The sequence below is a fragment of the Thermomyces dupontii genome (genome assembly GCF_041956625.1).
Source record: "Thermomyces dupontii strain NRRL 2155 unplaced genomic scaffold VTN31scaffold_11, whole genome shotgun sequence".
Taxonomy (NCBI): domain Eukaryota; kingdom Fungi; phylum Ascomycota; class Eurotiomycetes; order Eurotiales; family Trichocomaceae; genus Thermomyces; species Thermomyces dupontii.
Window position 1 is genome coordinate 312873 of NW_027192317.1, and position 18726 is coordinate 331598.

An 18726-nucleotide genomic window follows, 5' to 3' on the forward strand; every position below is an offset into this window, starting at 1 on the left:
GGCGCTGGCCTTACCGTTCTTGAGGTCGGTGAGTGCAGCCTCGACGCCCTCGAGGCCGTTCTCGCGCACCTCAAACGGAAGCCCCGAAAAGCAACCATCCCGCAGCCCCTTTCAAACGTACCGAAAGCCGATAAAGGCCACGTCGCCGACGGGGGCGACATCGCCATACAGGGCCGGGACTCGACGGGAGAGCCTCAGCGTTGTAAAGTCGCACGAATGTCGCCACACCTTTTGGTATCGATATTTAAACCGACGATGTCGACAACTCCTGTGCTCGGTAACGGCATCGAACGCATACGGGGAGTGAGTAACGCCCGGCGCGGCCTTGTTCAGTGCTGCCTGGAGGCCTTGCACGACGGCATCAGGACAGTTACGGTAGTCGACGACGGTGTCGCCTTTGGACGGGCCAGGGTCTTGACATACGACACGACTTTTCCGGCCACGGCGATGATGGGGTGAGTGTTTGCCTGCCCCGCGAGTTTGATCGCAAAGAAACCGACGGCGGTGGATCCTCCGTAGGCGAGGAGTGGCGTCGGTTCCGTGGCAGGCGCCCACGGCGCTGACAGCCGCAGGTTGTTATACAGGCCGTGTAGAGCGGTGCTCGCGGCCAAACTCAGAATTGGTTACTTGTAGTCAGAAGGCAGATGTACAGGACCGGACGGTGCACCGTAGGGGATCGTGGCAGCTTCTGATCGACTGTCAGCTCTGTTTTCCGATACTACTCTACTACTACATACTATCAATTCCAATTCCTCACCTTCGAAGCTGACATGCTCTGGGATGTGAAAGGTCGTATAATCATAAGCCAGGACATACTCGCCAATGCTACCATCGGGAGCAGCGATTTCGTGGAAAGGCGGCCACTCGATCTCCAGGCAGGTCCCGCCGTCAATCTACGTGCGATTGCGTTCCCCGCTACACGAGGACCTTCATCACCAGCTGATCATCATTGGGTGTCGGAATGGGAGAGTCCCTGAAGTGAGCCTTGGGACCTACGGAGACCGTGAGTTCGAGCGGCAGGGCGAGCAATCTACCAATTCGACCTGTAGCGACAGCCAACAGAGGCGATTCTCATACCACGACGCAGCAGACTGGTCCTATAGTGATTTCATGAGTCACATTTTGTTTTGTAAAACCTAAGCTGAAGCCACGACATTTCGGCTGCAACGAGGAACATTGCTGCATTCATACTCGATTCGGTCAAAATCTCAATTACAGTTTCTCTGGCAATCGATTGTTGCGTCTTGAGCGTAAGTCTGCCAGCGGCGAGCGAGTACCTATCAGCCAGATGAAGTACTAGGAGTTGTAGTTGCCTTTGGTCTTGAGGCTAGGAGAGGTGAGTAGTTGACCTCGGATAAGACACCAAGGCGACCAAGCTGGAGGGAGCTTCGTTCCGATGGAAAATCGTAATCCGTAGCCGTAGTAGCTAAGCTCATCTCTTCCTCACCGTAGCTCTCAGAACTCATTGTCTTCGATTTTCAGGACTGAGAAAAAGGCCACTAATGCAAAGTCAACGTTGAATTCGGCCAATATACGGAGTAAGTACTACTCAGCGGGAATCTCAGTCGCCATTCATCCGTCTGTCCCACGCCCATGTCTGTATCTGACCTGACCCGCATTGAGGTGAGTGATGTAATGCATCGAATTCGTAGCGAAACATCTTACAAGCTGACTTCAGATCTCCTCCGATCGCTACAGTCAGGCTCGCCGAGTCCATTTGGCTCGCGCCGCTCTTATCCAGCCCTCAATCCCGGCTCGCTCGCACCGCTGACCCCTCTTTTTCCCATTGACGACGTTGCAACCAGCGACTCCGCAAACAGTCGTAGGTATTCTGCCCTGTTCTCGACAATGTTCGTGCCGAATTCTCCCGGCGCGGGTTCGCACTCCCGGAGCGCCTCGCAGCATTTCCATCATGGGCACCGCAGAAGCTCCGGGCGCGTGATGAGCGACACGAGCCTCCAGACCTTGGGAAGGGAGAAGCCATCCTACAATCGAAGCATTGGGAGACGGAATGGCACTCAGACGCCCGGGCCTACGCTATCGTTCCAGAGAGGGGAGACTACTACTACTACTGCTGCTTCAACTCGACAGGACACTGAGTGGATGCTGCAAGCCGGTCTCGCGTTGGCCACGTCTACGCGCGAGGAGAAGGGGCAGAGCTGGCTAGCGAAGCGGGAAAGCTCCACAAGCCTGGTGTCCGAAGCAGACCGCGATGAGATCAAGCCACGGCGAGGGCGGCGCTCTGGAACGTCACGGTCGCAGTCGGGAGCCTCAACCCCGGCTACCATGTCATCGCGACAAGGATCGCGATCGCGCCGGGGAAGCCGTGGACCTAGTAAAATCGATCTCTCAATGACTGCAATTGACAACGCCGAGTTGCCAGCAAACGGGTCTCGCTCTCGGCCAAGCGAGGAATCGATTCGCAGCATCGAGCCCGATTTTGTGGACGAAAGCGTTCGGGCGGAGATGGCCCGTTACCAAGAGGTTGAACTGGACGGCGACGAATCGTCATCCCTGTTGTTTGACTCGGACAGCGAACCCGATGACGATCTAGACGAGGCAGAGTTTCAGCGTCTCACGCGAGAGCGCGGGTTCGGTCTGGGCCGCTGGGTGGATCGATTCATCGAGCGGACACTGTTCGGCATCGCCGAGGAGGAGCCATCCACATCGCAGCAGGCTGTTGTTGCGCCCACCGCCGTTCCCTCGCAGGAGGCCCAACCGGTATCGAAACCGGGAATGACGAACGAGGCGCAGGACGGCGGCGACAGCAGCGGTGACGAGGCGATCGATGATGTTCCCGATCGGCCGATCGAGAAAGCAGGGGACCAGGGCGGGTGGGCGGATGCAGGCTGGCTTCTGCGGTTGGCAACAAGGGCGATCCTGTGAGCGAACCAGGGGAGGGGGGTAATTCTGTGCCTATGTAATAGTTTGCCTGTGAGCCTCTGAGTCGCTTCCCTTGCGGATTTGTGGTGTTTTTGTTCCCGGTATCAAATATGGGGTTTGCAACGCTTTCAGGGTTTCCAATGCAGGTCGCTCCGATCTTTCGGAGGACATGTACAAGTATGGCCGGCTGCAAAAATGGATTTCTACAACCTCGTTTCTATCTGTCTGCGCCGCATTGACCTGATTCGTCCAGACCTTGGGGTCCCTTGCTAGTACGACTGTCAGATCAAGGATTAGACGCGCCGCGCTAGACAGAGGTCGACGTTGATTGTTGGCCGACAACCCGACGGATGTCGGTCGCGAGGGTATGATTCGGGGTGCAGACCGAGAATTGAGCTCCAGGGCGCTTGATATGTTGGATCTGACGATGGGATGGGCTCGGAATCAAGACGATAGCCCAGGATGCTGAGAGATGGACCCTGACATGATGCGTTGTACTCGTGCACCGGCGATGAAGTGGTCATCCGCAGGACTTGAAGGACTGGCAAGACTGATGAATTTTTTTTTTTCTTCATAATCGACCTTACTTCTGACATCGGTCCATGTACGATCTGTACGATCTGCATCGTGGGACGATTCTGATTGAGATTCTTTTGCAAAAGATGGGATGACCTAACCCAAGTACGGAGTACGACCTGCACAAACAAGAATAACCTAACCTAGCCATGTTCTGAACTTTTGGTGGAAGGAGTCCAAGATGAAGAGACTCAAAAGTGCGTGGTCTGTACAAATTCTGGGCTTGGATGATCGGCCAAGGCTTTACCTGACGCTTTTGCCTGCAATCTGCATGATGTCACTCCAGAATACGAGCAATCGATCCATCAATCAAATCGCCCTTCTCAATCGTCAAGAAGTGCAGGGCCCAGTCGAAGCCGTTGCAATATGATCATCGCATCAACGCCTTGACCAACATAACCTACAACGTAACTAGTAAGACAGGAGTCTAACCGCGAAGAACAAACCACAAGCCGGGGTCTCGTCGGCGAGAACGCTCGGAAAACGTCGACGGGGGTTAATCCGGCCGTTTTGAGAAGCGTCAAGCGCCATTTTGCCAAAGTCCAAAAGCCCAAAAATCAGAACGATCAATCAAGGGCTGCACGTCGTCCGTAACCACCCCTTTCTGGGGACTCGTCAAGTTAGGCGTGCGTGGAGTGGTTGGTTGGAGTGAGGTTCAAAGAACAGTGATGGATTACATAATTCAGTAATATACCTTCCTAGTTTGGAAAACGCAGCGTCGTGGTGTGGAGAGATGTAGAAAACGCCAGGACCAGGATGCCCTTCTGATCAATCAACCACCGAGCCGGCGTTGATTGAACGCTGGGATTGTTACTCCAGGCACTTTGTAGGTAAACCACTAGGCGGAATTCTGGCATTGGATGTTGAGATTCGAGGGTTGCGCTGGCGCTTGTTCCCCAGCCCGCATGCAGAGAGAGGCTCATCCCACGAATCATATCCCATTCTTGCCGATGTTCTGCCATGGATCCAAAAATGGTCTCCTCAAAATGGTAAAAACAAAAGGCGCAAAAAAAAGAACAACACAAAAATTCTCCTCGTCAGTCGTCACGGAAAGAGCGTTTCTCCGGGGACTGAACAGCTTGGAATGACGGAGAAGGGCTGGATGGTTGCCTTGACGAGAACCACCGAAAAAAGCTTCCTAACCTATACAACAACCCTAGAATGTTGGGAATGGAGCCATGCAGAAATCTTCAACAACAGTCCATTTGATCGGTAGTTCTCTCTGATTTGGGTATCGACACGACAATTGATCAGCACAGGGAGTACGGAGTACACTCGCGAGAGTAGGACCTACCTACCACTATTTAAGTCGTACTCAAGGGCGACCGTGGACAAAATGGATATCAATTTCAATCCTCAGCCATCCATGCTTCGTCACGAAAACATCCAGGCAGACGTTCGTCTCCCCGTTCTCATATCTCCTGGTACCTAACAGGGCAGGCCGACCTGGAAACTGACCGTCTACACCCAGGACGTCCTAAGCGACACCGACTCTGCCTTTCAAGGGTCGTAAGTACTTTCTTTTCTTTACGACTGGGTTGCAGTTGGATTCGACATCGCGCCCGAGTGCAGTGGTTTTTGTTTTTTGTATTGACGGAGGATGAGTTCGGCAGCATCGGAGATGCCAGCTATACATCGTCGATATCCTCCAGTGTGAGAAATTACAAGTAGGTCGTCCCACGTGTCTGCATTTCATTCTTTTCTCTTGCTGACATCGGGCTTAGATATGAGGTACAAAACATAGTACCCCCTGGAAGGGAGCCGTTTCAGCTGATTGCATCCACGTTCCAGAACGGACGACGATATCATGCCTACAAGGAAGGCTCACACCTCCTGGTAAGCCTGAGATTGACCACCTCCCTTTCTTGTGTGCTCGACCAACATTCTGACCTGTCATAAGCCAAACGATGAAGACGAACAAAACCGCATGGACCTGGCCCATCACATCTACTTGATGCTCACCGGAGGCCGGTTATATCTTGCCCCCATTGGGAATCCCCAGCGGGTATTAGATCTGGGCACGGGGACAGGTAAGAGTGATGAGCATTCTTCTTGAACTCTTCAAGATGCTGAATCGCCGATTCCAGGCATCTGGGCAATTGATTTTGCCGAGTAAGTCTGCCTCTTTTCGAATGCAGGAACGACAGCCAACAGGTTGACCACCCACCAAGCGAGCATCCCGATGCACTTGTAATCGGTACGCTTTGAACCGACAAGAGTAGATTCAAAGGAGAAAACCAACTCACAGATCACCAGGCAATGACCTGAGCCCTATCCAACCATCATGGTACGTCCCCTTTCCTATCCTCTCGCCTCATCTCTCTCTCTCTCTCTCTCTGTCTGACGGATGAATCAAAGGGTCCCTCCCAATGTCCAATTCGAAGTCGATGACTACGAAGCCCCCTGGTCCTACTCACAGCCCTTCGACTTCATCCATGGCCGCGAAATGGAAGGCATGGTCAAGGACTTTGACACGCTGTTCAGGCAATGCTACGATCACCTCAAGCCCGGCGGCTGGGTCGAGTTCCAAACCATCGAGCTCAACTGCTTCTGCGACGACGACTCGCGACGAAAGGCCACGGCGTGGATGAAGTGGTCAAGTCACCTGCACGAGGCCGCACGGCGGTTCGGCAAGAATATGCGAACGGTCCGTACATGGCCGGATCGGCTCAAGGCGGTTGGGTTTCAAAATGTTCAAACAACTATTTTCCCGGTACGCTTAACCTTTTTTTTTTCCTCTTGTAGGTGATGGAAGGAGCACAAAGCTGACCCTGCTTATTGTTAGCTACCATTCAACCCCTGGCCAAAAGACCCCAAACTCAAAGAAATCGGCCGTTACCAACAACTCCACATGTACGAAGGCATGCACGCGTACAGTCTGCGGCTCTTCACCACCGTCCTTGGTTGGACAGTGGAGGATGTCGAGGCCCTATTGACTGAGGTCCGCAAGATTCTCACCGATCGCTCGATTCATATCTACACTCTGGTGCACTTCATCTATGGCCAAAGGCCTCCCAGTTCTTGATTGATTTCTTTGCATGGAAAATGGTTTGCATTTTGGGCTACGACTCTTAGAGACTATGGGAATGATTTTTATAATATTCTATGACTGATTGATATTAAAGAAAAAAAAAAAAAAAAAAAAAATAAAAAGTAAAGTAAAAAATTTTTCCAGAGAATGTCCATGCAAGTAGGCAGACTACCTAGGTATTCATAGGAAAACCAGTAATCGACAGGCTACCGGGAATATCGAACAAGTATCAAACTCCGACCGAATGAGCGAATCAAAACGCCCCATCTCCGAGTCTATGTGGATCGCTGGTCGATGCAATGAAGATGATCCAAAAGATGGATAGAGAAAAGAATTACGGTCGTATCGTGATCGTTCATAAACGATGACTGATCACCACCCCGCTTTCAACGGAACGCCCAACCCATATGTCCCTGACAGAAGCTGATCTCGAATCGAACCCGCATCCCCGGCGGGAGGGCCCGCACCGTGGAGGCCCGATCCGCCCATCCAGCCCAGGCACGAGCTCAACTCGTCGACCGCGCCTTGGAGCTTGCCGCCCGAGGTTTGGTTGTGCTTCGCAAGCTTTTGGTCCCATCCACCATATTGCAGCTGGATCCCTGCCCCTCGCTTGGCCGCTTCTCGAATCACCAAACTCCAAGCTTTGCTGATCTCCTCGTACGCCGCATCACGATCAATGTTGTGGTGCGGCGTATCCCAGCGTGGAAGACGGTGAATGATCTCTGTCGCTCCGTCGAGGTAGCTGAGAGACGTGGACGGCTGCGTCTCTTGTGGGGGCAAGAAGTACGGAGTAAAATCGCTGAGGGCGTCCAAAAGATTCGTATAATGTTGTCGTACGCGATTATAGGCGTAGTCTGATGACGGATTCACACCCAACGGAAACGCATTCTGCAGCGTAGATTGATAATTGTTGAGGACATTCAGTGTGGCAGCCACGCTGGGTCGCGGAGCCGTGCTGACAATCTCCTCGTTCAGCTCGGGATGCCGTTGGCACATTGTCTGCAACACGGACCGAAGAGCCTCCGAATCGAGCGTCTCGAGTAACCGGGGTAATGACAGGGGCCGCCCGGACACGTTGTGGCGAGCGCGTTTGATCTGTCGGTTCGGTAGCGACCGTGGCGCTATGCCTGGAGAGCCGGTAGGCGAAGCAGACATGCGAGTGTCATTGTCGTGACCGTCATCGTCGGCCTTGCGTTTGCGGCTGCTGCTGGGTTGGGTTGGTGTCGACACTTTTCTGGGATCAGCTACCCGAGCATGGCTGAGTGGAAAGGGCATGACTCACTGGAACGAGAAGGAGAGAAACGAGAGTGTTCATAAAAGTGTGGAGGAACAGGAGGAGTGGCCACCAGGCTGTTCATGATGTCGACAGCTGATGGCACTGGGAGGCGATCGTCGAGAATGAAGCAGCAGCCCAACCGCCCAACAGGGGATGGCGATGGACAAGAAGTGGCAGAATTTCGAACCGAGTATCTTCGAGAGATGAGAAACAGTCTTAAGGTGATGCTCTAATCTCCCGACGATAAGCAGGGGAGGAGTTGTGCGGCAGATTGCGCGGCTCGCTTGCAGTATGAAAAGAGGAGATCAAGTGGCCGCTGGCAATGTTGCAGTAGGCAACGGTCACCGGGCAGAGCCCCAAGCGCGCGTCCACTGATTACGTAATTGTACCAAGTCCTCGAAGTCGTCGTCAATTGGCCCGTCACCAGTTTAGCTTTGGCGTGGCTCCGCGAACTGTTCCGTCCCAAAACGAACCAATCACTGTCTCTCGAAAATTCTGCTATGCCATTTATGGATTAGCTTAGGTCAATTCCACTCGCTTGCCATATTCAGTTAGCTTACAAGGTCCGCATCAAAAGTTTTGTCACCCCCTTGGTCATGTAATTTTGTAATAGGCTTGTAATATACAAGAACACCTATCCATTTAGGGAAAGTACACAATATTCGTACTTGCTCCAGGCACCAGGTACCTCGACAACATAAATATTACTGCAAGTAGACATTTAGCAACGAATCTAAGATCATCAGTAAACAAAACAGCAAGTTCACTACTAAGCATGAAGATTCCTTTTCATGGTTTTTTTGGGTAACCTAACCCACAAGCAGAATAATCCGTGTCACGTAGAGATCGTAGAGGTATCTGGTACGAATGCTTGGACTCGGTACCTTCCTGAATAAGCTAGCTACTTTAATTACATAATATAAATTACGTGCCAAGACATTGGCCCGAAGGGACTTCTGATGGAGACCTCGTAACTACGGGTTACTACTCGGTATAAATACCGAGTCAATTTCTGTCCAGAAACAGACATCGCTCGGAACACTATTGCAAGCGGCCACATGTCGGGGCGATTCAGCAAAATGCTAGAGTTTCCTCCAAGAACGGAGCAGGTTTCTAATTAATAGTTTTTTCCTTTGAATATAAAACGTGTGGGTGCGTCCTGGGTGCGCGTGTACGAGTACAGTAGGTACTTCGTACAAATCAAAGTGAGAAGCGCTCAAGCCTTCGCTCGGGGATAAAAGGCTTGTGGTATATTCGTACCTGACGGCCGTTCAGACCGATTTCGGCACACTTCTGAAGCTCTCTTCCTCAGCATCCGCCTTTGCTTCGTTGAGGAAATGGTTGGATACATTGCCTCGGGCGGACGAACACAGGTTGTCGTACCGGAGCCTTAGGTGGATCCGATCGAGAATGGCTTCAAAGCCATTGAGAAGATGACTGTTTCATTCTGTTGTCTTCCTCGGTTTCACTTGGCAGTGAAAGGCAAGAGTTCTTCAGGAATGGCGACAAAGGCGTGGACTTGGGCGCAATCAAACAAAGCACACTGGGTATCCAAACACCAAGCAACTATAGAAAAAACCAACAGTTTATAATCCCGCTCTAATATCGCCAATCGCCTTGTCAAAGGCCTCGATGATTTGCCCATAGAGAACCTCCGGATCCTTGGGTGTGCCTGTGAAGATGTCTTCACCACCCCAAGGAAACAAGATTCGCCGTAACTCCTTGCAAAGCGGCTTGATGCAATCAAACTCAGGTGGGAACTCCTCTAGAATCTGCCCAAATCCCTTGGCAGTCATATTCCCAATTTTGGCGTTTGCGATCTTCCTGAAGAAGCCAGTATACCAGTCTGTGAAAGAACTATCCGCCGGTCGATCTTTTAGTCTGTTGACAAACTGCCAGCCCCGACGACCGCACTGCCAGATAAGCACATAGAAGAACGACTCGAGATCATGCCGGTAGGTATGATCCCTGTTGAGCAGCACATCAATAGCCATAAACTCCATGGTGCCGGTGCGGCAGCGAGCGCCGCTTCGCTGGGTGCCGAGCTCCTTGGCGAGATCCAAGTCGATCAGCATCCCCACGCGGCCAGTCTTTTTGGAATCGGTTATGATGATATTATTTTCGGAGACATCCCGGTGAAGGATGTTTCCTTTGCAGTAAAGGGATTCGTGCGCCTTGATCGCATCGCGCAGCGCTTCCAACAGCTCCAAAAGCGACTGGTATTTATGGATCGGCCGGCCGGCGGGATAGATGACGAGACAGCGCAGAATGCGGTTGTCGTACGGGCCGTCACTAGGTGCGAGTAGACTGGTCCCCTGCGCTTCTACCACATCGTACGTTACCTCATTCTGTGGTGGGATCGATCGGCTATTGGACCTGGATCGCTTTGATTTCGGGCCGACATCAACTGACTTGCGTTTCATTGATGGGCACTCACCCGCACTCTCCGCGATGGTCAGGCCGTGGAGCTCGCTAAACGATCGAACACTGGGCGACTGGGACTGGGAAAACGACGAAGCGGCGCTGGATGTACCACCGAAAGTGTACGGTCTCGTAAACGTAATGCCTGAACGCAGTCTTTGATGCTGGTGACCGACCAATCTGGCGATGCCTTCAACTTCTTTCTGCTTCGCCAGTTCGAGAAGATGGGCCTCGGGGTTCCGTCGGTCGGACGTCCATGAAAACTTGGCGACGTGGTCCCAGTCGTCAGAGTCCGGGGCCTTTGTGAGAAAGCAGGACGTTCCGCGGCAGACGATCGCCCGCTGACGGGTGAGAGGCTCCAGTTCCAGCTGCAGTTTCCTCTCGGTCCCCTCGTGCTCGACGCGGATGAAGCGACGGTCGCCATCCCGTTCCATGAACGTGTCCAGACCCAGTTCTTCCTCATCCATCATCGTGTAACCGGCGATCAGCCGTATGAATCGTTCTGGTTCCGTGTGGATATTGAACTGGCCCGGGCTGTAGCATCCTGAGCGATCAAAGACCCACGCCGTCATGAACGGCCCGCAGATGGTAAACGCGTGGAGGTAGCGGCGCGTCGGCTGACAGGCGAACACGTCTCGCGCGTATCGGGCGAGCTGCACCAATGGCTTTTTGACACCATCGTTGTTGGACGCCTTGAGCTCGCCAATCACCTCGATTTCTCTCCAATCGTGCTCGGTATCCGACGGATTCCCGCTCTTTCGTTTGACGATCAGATCAATCTGCCGCTGGGCCTCGCCACCGATAAGCTCTCTTGGGAGGTTGATCTTGTAGTAGCGACGTCGCTCCTCCGAGAGATGATCCTCCTGCAGTTGAAACAGCCAGTTCTGCACGTTGTCCTGGGTGGTCTGAAGAAGCCCAGTCCACATGCCACCAACATGTCGGCACTGTATTGACTTGTAGACATCCCGGGCACGCTCCGTCCAAGCCTTTCCCTCAAAGTATTTCTCGTAGAATCCCTGAACATCTCGATACGTGGAGCCTGGATGCCCTCAAAGACTCTTGCATCGACCAGCTTCTTGGTCTGTTCGGCGTCCTGTTGCGACGCAGAGGTGTGGGTGAGGGGTGTGCTGTTATTAGGCGCCGGAGGGATGGTCGCTGGTGTCAGGGTCACTCTCGAGAGCGTGGTGATGAGGTCGAGGACGGCGCTCCAGCTATTATAGTCGGACGCATTTCGGATGACGAGCTTCACGAGAGGGCGATAGTGTTGGTAGCTGAATTCGCCGTTCTGAACACGCTCAAACAGACGCGCGATTTCTGATGCTGCATTACGACTGCTGAACCTCGACCGAAGGTTGAAGGCTGCTTCTTCTCCCTGCAAAGCATAGAGAAGTCGCGATACTACATTCTGACAATGCTGTGCGAATCTGTCGTCAAGGCCGTCAAGAGAACTGACAAGGGAAAATGAATGCTCCACATCCTGGAGAGACTTCTTGCAAACGGTCGAGAGAATCGCTCAAGGGATGATTCTTGATAGCCTTGCAGTCATCTTCTGACAGAGAAGTCATTTCTTATATGGGAGGAAAAGGAGATCGATGCGGATGGTCCGGCAAGATGTCGTGGAGAGTGAAGTGCGGCCATTTGGGGTATTCTATGGAATTTGCGCCTATGTACCTAGGTATGTACTGTAGTACTGTATTCCGACACCGGACGGAACCCGACATCACTCGGCTCGGCACATTTGCACCCAAGAGCCGAGGAAGAGAACGAGAACAGGAACAGAATTTCGCAAAGTCTCGACTCTCGACTGCGTCAACTTGGCAGTGCATTGAGTTTCCGTTGGGTCTCTTAAACGCAACTTGTTCAGTCCACTTGATCTTACCACCAAGGCACGGGAGTTTTGATCCCAAGCATGTATCCACGTGGTCCTTAACAAGCCCTACGGACTCAATGGCAATGACATGAGCTTCCTGTCGGTTGAAGATCGAGTATGGGAAGACCATCAGCCCGGGGCGTTTCCCCATGCCGGCATGCATCCAGAGCTTTTTTGAACCATTTCATTCTCGATTGCCACAGACATTGTGCGGGCTGTCAATGATCCATTGATGTCTCTGTTTGGACTTTGGATGCTCTGGATGAGAAACTTGAGACCTTGACTGATTGCGGCCGGCAGTTCCCTCACGGGAGGTCTGTATTGGATTTCCAACACACAAGAGAAGTACTCAGCAAAGCAGTGAAGGAATGACCAGACTTTCGCTACTTGAACTCGCTTGGGAAAAACATAATAGCACTTGAATGGGATTTATTTCCGTTTCATGCCACATTCCTCCGCTGCAGCAAAAGGCTCCATACCCGAGAAGTTGGGAGTAAAGTTAGGATTGAAGGACCAGGAGTGGATGCCGTCACAACTGAGCAGGCAAAGAACTTCACGGTCGCCCAAGGGTTCCATGGGGAAATTTCCAGGATCGATCCATCCTTCATCTTTCGCCCGGTTGAAGCACGCGCGAACAGTGACTTCTCCGATATCCGGTTGGTACGAGAGCTCGGGTTTGGTCTGCTGGTCTGGGTTGAATACCTCGACCAGCCTCTCCCCGTCGCACCAGTGGTAGAATATATCGGGGGTGAGAAAGGCGCAGTTTGTTATGTGGATATTCTGGAGAGCGGACTGGTGATTCGGCCGGATACTCAGCTTGTCGGTGGCATGGCCGTAAATGAGGTGCATTGTGCGATGATGCCCCGGATGAAGCAGACATCTGAATGCCCTGCGGCCATATATCTGAATGCTTGTGAGATTTGATGGTGCGAACTTTTCGGCGTCCACAGGACGACCGGACAGCGACGCGGAAATGGTTTTTTTTTTTTCTCGAGCAGCTGCTCAGTCAATGTCCACTTGGTCTGCTGTGCCTTTTGCGGATTTGGCGTCCCAGTCGAGTTTGTCGACTGTTACGAGCATGTTCTCATCCATGTTCACGTACCACAAGCACAGCTCCTCCGGCGAGAAACTGCCAACTGTTTGAATGAATGCGACCGGAGGTCAGATCCCAAAGGAGGATGGGAGAACCTGCCATCGATCCAGTCATGATTACCGTGTCCTCCACGAGAGCAAATTGCTTGGGCCAGTCGTCGAATTCTTCCTCTGAATTTTCGCGACGTCTTCAAATCCCACGCGGTTCAGATACATGCCAGCGTCAGGGTTGGAGTCAAAGGGAATCGAAAGATAGTAGTAGCGGCCACATTCTTTCCGTGAGGAGAACCACGTAGCGATCGGACACTTGAAGATTCCAGATTTCATCGTCCGCTGAGGTCTCCGCCAATCGATCTTCTGGTATCGGACTTGTCTTCTGGTTCTAGATATTGCACGATCTGAAGCAGAAGCTCCGGAGGCAAAGGAATCGAGATGATCATGCTCGGATTGGATCCCCTCAGGCGCATTTCTACAATGCTCCCACCATCCCTTCTTCCAGCTGATCTTGACTCGCTGGGAAGTCTGCGCCTCGAGGAGTTTCATGTTCTCCGGGTTGAATCGCGCACCTGGTGGACATTCTGCCTGCGCAAGACAATGGGATTTCAGAGCGAGTCGTAGTCACCGTTCCGTTGAGAGGCTGCGCAGCCGACAAAGTAGTCAATGTTTTCGAAGCTAAAGAAATCTACTGCTCCCCAATTTCAGAGACATGCGGAAAACAGGAGCAATCCGCAGTGACATATTGTTCTGATGATGGTCAACTGTGCACTTGGCCAACGAAGACATATGTAGCTCAGTGACGTGCAGATCGATAAAAGCTCTCTCATTGTCCACAAGATGGACTGGACATGAAAAAAATAACAGTCCAGGCTCTACAAAGGTGACAAAGGTGAGTACACGTCCAATCCTGTCGGCAGAGCCCCAACGTCGCATGAAGACTCGTTCCAGCACAGTCGGCAGAATTGGAGCTCGATTGAAGGAGGGTAGGGGTCTCATTCACAACAAGTTACTACTGATGAAAAAGCATAGCAACTGAATTTACTCCGCAGTTTGGAGGCTCTGCATGGAACAGAAAAAGCGAATCATCCACACAGAAGTACATATTCGCTTTATACCCTCGTGAACTCACAATATCAGTGAGAATTCATCGCGGCGGGCTTCTATGAACAATACACCATGGTCTGCTCCCAAATTCCAGATACCTCTAATAAATGAATGTAAACATGGCAACTGTAAATAAGTACATCCCGGCACCAGAAATCCGATCATCCCGTGAACGCCATAACCATGCAATAGACCTTTTCTCTCTGAACGCTGTATAATATAATGATAATCCCCAAGCAAAAAGAAAAACAAAAGGACGGGTTTCACAGGTACAGACTCTGTGCAGCCACAATATCGCGTTTGATCTTGGTCAGAGCTGTCTCGAATTTCTGCTCGAGCTCCTCACTGCCCATGACCTTGGCAGCCTGCGCAATCTGTCGCAGCAGCTCTTCCAGTCGACGGAACACGCGAATCAGATTGCCTTCATAGACATCCGTCATCCGGCAAATATCCGCAAAGGATCCGCCCTTGGCCCATTCGTACAGGACCTCCATCAACTCCCAGTGGAAACTCTGCACGTATTCTTCTTCGTTGATGGCCAATTTAGACTCTTGCGACACCCGGGCGATGATCCTTGCCTGGGCCACAATTTCCTTGTATGGCTTGATGAGCTCTTCCTTGCGCATGGCTGGCGCGTCCTTTGTTTTCTCTTCAAAAACAAAACAGCTGAGCACGGCGGCACACTGCTCCGGAGTCAGGTTGTTGAAGAAACCATTGAACAGCAGTTCACTAAGCATGAGCTCATCACCCGTGCTAATTTCGCAGGCTACTCGAGCCTTCAACTGGACAACCTCGTCTTCGTTGATAAAGCCAAATCGCCGAAGAACTCGCTTCCGGGCCTTCAATTCGTCCAGTTGCATGATGGACATGGTGTCCGAAATTCTCTTCTTCAGCTGCTTGATGCGCTCTCCCAGCTCCACTTTCTTCACGTATGCATTGTACAGCTCCGGAAGCCGCGGCGAATTGTGCAAGGGATTCGACAGAATCCGGGAGTCGAGGACTTCGATTTTCTGGAACACAACGTCAGCCGATACGGTATGAACCGCCAAATATCGCTCAACTTACCCTCATCAGTTTTTTGAACGACTCATCCCGGATATTCATATTCTCGATTGGGCCAATAGTGCAATTCCATCCGGGAAACGCCGCTGCACCTCTTCAAGAGCTCGCTTGACACTGTTCCTTGAGTCCGGAGTTGTCACTTCCTTAGGAAGATGAAGCCGGATGTGTGAAATGGCCTGAATGCAATTCAACAACACCGGAACAACCTCGAACCGGCACTTCTCGCCCTCTTTGGGTGGCACCACCCCTTGCGGAAGCTCGCCATGAGGGCGAGTCCCGACAGATGCTCCATCGGCGATTTTGAGGAGGACGTCGATAATGTAAGACTGATGATCAGTGAACTCGGTATCGTTATGTTTTTGCTTTCGCTTCTTGCAGTTAACAAGGACACCCCACCCAAAATCATGACCGTTTTGCTTGATTTGTAGGAGACGGCCGGGTTGTAGGAATCGCAAGCAATACTGAGGGTGGGAGATCACCGCTTGCATGTCCTCGGTAAAAGTCGCTAGCTGTTTCTTCAACTCGTAATATTCTCGGACTGTAGCCTCATCAGGAATGGACATGGCAGCCCTCTGTTCTTCCAACTCATGTAGTTCTGCAACAAGTCAATATAAATCCACATAGCAATGAAAGAGGGAACAGAGGGGGGCTCTAACCTTTCTCCAGGTCCGCCACGTTGGACATGTTTTGGAACTGGTAAAAACACCGCTCCAGCATAAACTCGGGAGAGATGCCCTCAACGCGCATGAGGTTCAGAATCATGTTGTAGCCAAGGTGGAACGCCGAATTCAAGCGATCTTGCTCCCCGCGCACGATCTCCTTGGCGACAGATGGGTCCATCTCTTCGCCAACCATCATGATCACAATGCCTCGGTCGTCCAGACCTCTTCGGCCGGCACGGCCAGACATTTGAATGAACTCCGAGGGTGTGATCCAGCGCAAGTCAGTGCCATCGAACTTGCGGACATTGGTAAACACTACAGTTTTCGCAGGCATGTTCAGACCAATGGAGAACGTTTCGGTAGCAAACAGCACCTTGATCAGTCCTTCTTGGAAGAGAATCTCGATGGTCTCCTTGAGAATCGGGAGAAGGCCCGAGTGATGGACACCGATGCCACGGCGGAGCAAGGGAAGAATGTTCTGAATCTGGGGAAGTTGTCGGTCCTGTTCAGAGAGCATCTCGATGGCACTGTTGAAGACTTTGGTAACCATCTCCTTCTCGGATTCATCGTTGAAGGCCAGAGATTTCAGCTCCAGTGCGTTGGCCTCGCATTCACGCTTGCTGAAACTGAAGACAATAACCGGGTGATAATTCTTCAGCATGATCATTCTGACGATCTTGAAGATGTCCGAAGGTCCCTTGTTGCCACCTTTGTTGAGTTTCTTGTCCTTTCCCGCGCCTTTCCGCTTGGCCAGTGCGTCAGCCGGGTCGTCGCCTTTGCTGCTCTTTATCGAGTTCATGGCCTTTTGGAAATTCTCCTCCCGGAACATCCCCTTCTCGTCCACGACGAGATGGATACCTTCGCCACCAGCGGGAAAGAAATAATGCTGCAGAGGAGTAGGTCGGAAGTCGGTATACACGACGTGGCAAGGCTGGTTATGCGTCTTCACGATCCACTCGGCAAACTGCATAGCATTTGGAATTGTCGCCGACAAAAACACATATCGAACTTTGTCGGGCAACAAAATGATAGTCTCTTCCCAAACAACGCCCCGGACTGCATTTGTTAGCCTTGGTCAACGTTTGATGTTTGAGTGCATGCCACATACTAGCATCGCGCAGATAATGAATCTCATCGAAGATGACCCAGGCAACTTCGCGCATAATCTCCGAACCACGATATAACATCGACCGCAGAATCTACACCTTGGTTGAGCAACCGAGACTCGGGCAGCCGATGAACTGGACGGAAGAAAAACATACCTCGGTTGTCATGACCAAGCAAGTGGCCGTGGGGTTGATAGTCACATCACCAGTCATCAGACCAACGTCGCCAAAATCAGCGGCGAACTCCCGATATTTCTGGTTGCTGAGAGCCTTGATGGGACTCGTGTAGATAACCCGTTGGTTGTTCTTCAGACATTGCGCGATGGCATACTCCGCGACCACGGTTTTACCCGCGCTGGTGTGGGCGGAAACAAGAACGCTCTCCTCTCTCTGAATCGAGGCGATCGCAACCTGTTGGAAAGGATCGAGGGTGAAGGGCCACGTGCGCGCGGGTTCGGCCGGAGCTTTGTGCTCGGAGATGGGGACATACGGGTAATTCGGCGGCAGCGAAACCTCATGGCGCACATGGTGGGAGAGGATAACGGTGCCCTTGTCATCCGTAGTCTGCAGACCGGCCGCAGCGACTTCTCGTTCCTGTTCTGTTTCGAAGGTATCGGCGACAACGGGCCCTTGCCGATCGTCTTGTAGTCGCTGACGCTTAGGTTCTGGTTCGCCACTATCTGCGGATTGCGCTGCCGCCGAATCGGCGTCGCCATCGGCTCCCAGGCCTTCAGGCGCATGGCCATCACCTTGTGTTTGCGCCGGCAAGCCGTTCTTCTTTACATCGCCGTTGACTTGTCGCTTTCTGGGCTTGTCCTTTCTCGGTCGCGGCTTCGTCTCAAACTCATCCGGGAGGATCTCAGCCTGCGGCTGGTCCTCAAAGACGTCAAACAGCTCATCCATCGCCGACAGAAGCCCGCTGGGGTTGTTGAAGACAAACACACTTGCGATGAGGAGAAATTTACAATTTCCTCTTCGGAGGGACCCACATGGTGACGTCTGATTTGTCGATACAAATTCACGTGATTATCACATTAGCGGATGATTTCAGATGTTCGGCTCGGAAACCTCATGCCACTCCTGTCGCTTTGATCATACAATTTGCTTTTTGACTTCCGGTCGATCATCAACACAAAGCGTCGAAGGTGCATTCTACAATTCTGCATTGTCTAGCTAGCGGTCGAATTTCTAAGCTCATTTCCAGATGTACGCCGTCTCTGCCTCTCGTGCCCGCTTGGCGACGTCGCTGGTCGCTCGCCGTGGTTTCTCGACCACGCGTGCCCAGCTCGCGAGTCCGTACCACTATGGCGAGGGTCCTCGGTCGAACATTCCCTTCAACCCTCTGACTAAGTACTTCGCCGTCCGCTACTGGGCGTTCATGGGTACGCCAGCATGATTCCATTGAACCTTCCAGAGAGACCCGGCACTGACTTTTGTTGCAATAGCTACCGGCTTTCTCCTGCCGTTCGGCATTTCTCGTAAGTCGTTTCCTGGACGTGAGATGTTGCCCAATGCTAAGTCGATTTCGCAGTCTGGCAACTCAAGAAGACTCGCCCTTGATCAATTGCTTTGGTTCATTCGTTGGTCCAAGCTGGGATGTATCTGTATCTTTGGAGAGACATTCTGGGCGAGATGGACATGTTGTC

At 52.2% G+C, this 18726-nt stretch overlaps 7 protein-coding genes across 7 annotated transcripts; 3 read left to right on the forward strand and 4 right to left on the reverse strand.

Annotated features, from left to right (window-relative positions):
* Positions 1–1593: 1593 nt before the first annotated feature.
* Positions 1594–2886, forward strand: VTN31DRAFT_2193 (uncharacterized protein; the record flags this gene model as incomplete). Its single annotated transcript, XM_069402334.1, has 2 exons — positions 1594–1623; positions 1699–2886. The coding sequence occupies 2 exons, from the start codon at positions 1594–1596 to the stop codon at positions 2884–2886; spliced, it is 1218 nt and encodes a 405-aa protein (XP_069257289.1).
* Positions 2887–4795: 1909 nt separating this feature from the next.
* On the forward strand, positions 4796–6484 carry VTN31DRAFT_2194 (uncharacterized protein; the record flags this gene model as incomplete). The annotated part of the gene is made up of 11 exons (XM_069402335.1): positions 4796–4855; positions 4931–4968; positions 5073–5126; positions 5184–5190; positions 5251–5295; positions 5360–5489; positions 5547–5571; positions 5631–5656; positions 5716–5746; positions 5818–6172; positions 6245–6484. The coding sequence occupies 11 exons, from the start codon at positions 4796–4798 to the stop codon at positions 6482–6484; spliced, it is 1011 nt and encodes a 336-aa protein (XP_069257290.1).
* A 378-nt stretch (positions 6485–6862) lies between these two features.
* Positions 6863–7848, reverse strand: VTN31DRAFT_2195 (uncharacterized protein; the record flags this gene model as incomplete). The annotated part of the gene is made up of 2 exons (XM_069402336.1): positions 6863–7719; positions 7773–7848. The coding sequence occupies 2 exons, from the start codon at positions 7846–7848 to the stop codon at positions 6863–6865; spliced, it is 933 nt and encodes a 310-aa protein (XP_069257291.1).
* Positions 7849–9352: 1504 nt separating this feature from the next.
* On the reverse strand, positions 9353–11113 carry VTN31DRAFT_2196 (uncharacterized protein; the record flags this gene model as incomplete). The annotated part of the gene is made up of 1 exon (XM_069402337.1): positions 9353–11113. The coding sequence occupies one exon, from the start codon at positions 11111–11113 to the stop codon at positions 9353–9355; it is 1761 nt and encodes a 586-aa protein (XP_069257292.1).
* A 3400-nt stretch (positions 11114–14513) lies between these two features.
* VTN31DRAFT_2197 (uncharacterized protein) lies at positions 14514–15321 on the reverse strand (the record flags this gene model as incomplete). Its single annotated transcript, XM_069402338.1, has 2 exons — positions 14514–15260; positions 15316–15321. 2 exons carry the CDS (start codon positions 15319–15321, stop codon positions 14514–14516), a joined length of 753 nt encoding a protein of 250 aa, XP_069257293.1.
* Positions 15322–15350: 29 nt separating this feature from the next.
* On the reverse strand, positions 15351–17983 carry VTN31DRAFT_2198 (uncharacterized protein; the record flags this gene model as incomplete). The annotated part of the gene is made up of 4 exons (XM_069402339.1): positions 15351–15907; positions 15969–17030; positions 17083–17173; positions 17237–17983. The coding sequence occupies 4 exons, from the start codon at positions 17981–17983 to the stop codon at positions 15351–15353; spliced, it is 2457 nt and encodes an 818-aa protein (XP_069257294.1).
* A 301-nt stretch (positions 17984–18284) lies between these two features.
* VTN31DRAFT_2199 (uncharacterized protein) lies at positions 18285–18640 on the forward strand (the record flags this gene model as incomplete). Its single annotated transcript, XM_069402340.1, has 3 exons — positions 18285–18462; positions 18526–18558; positions 18612–18640. The coding sequence occupies 3 exons, from the start codon at positions 18285–18287 to the stop codon at positions 18638–18640; spliced, it is 240 nt and encodes a 79-aa protein (XP_069257295.1).
* Positions 18641–18726: the final 86 nt, after the last annotated feature.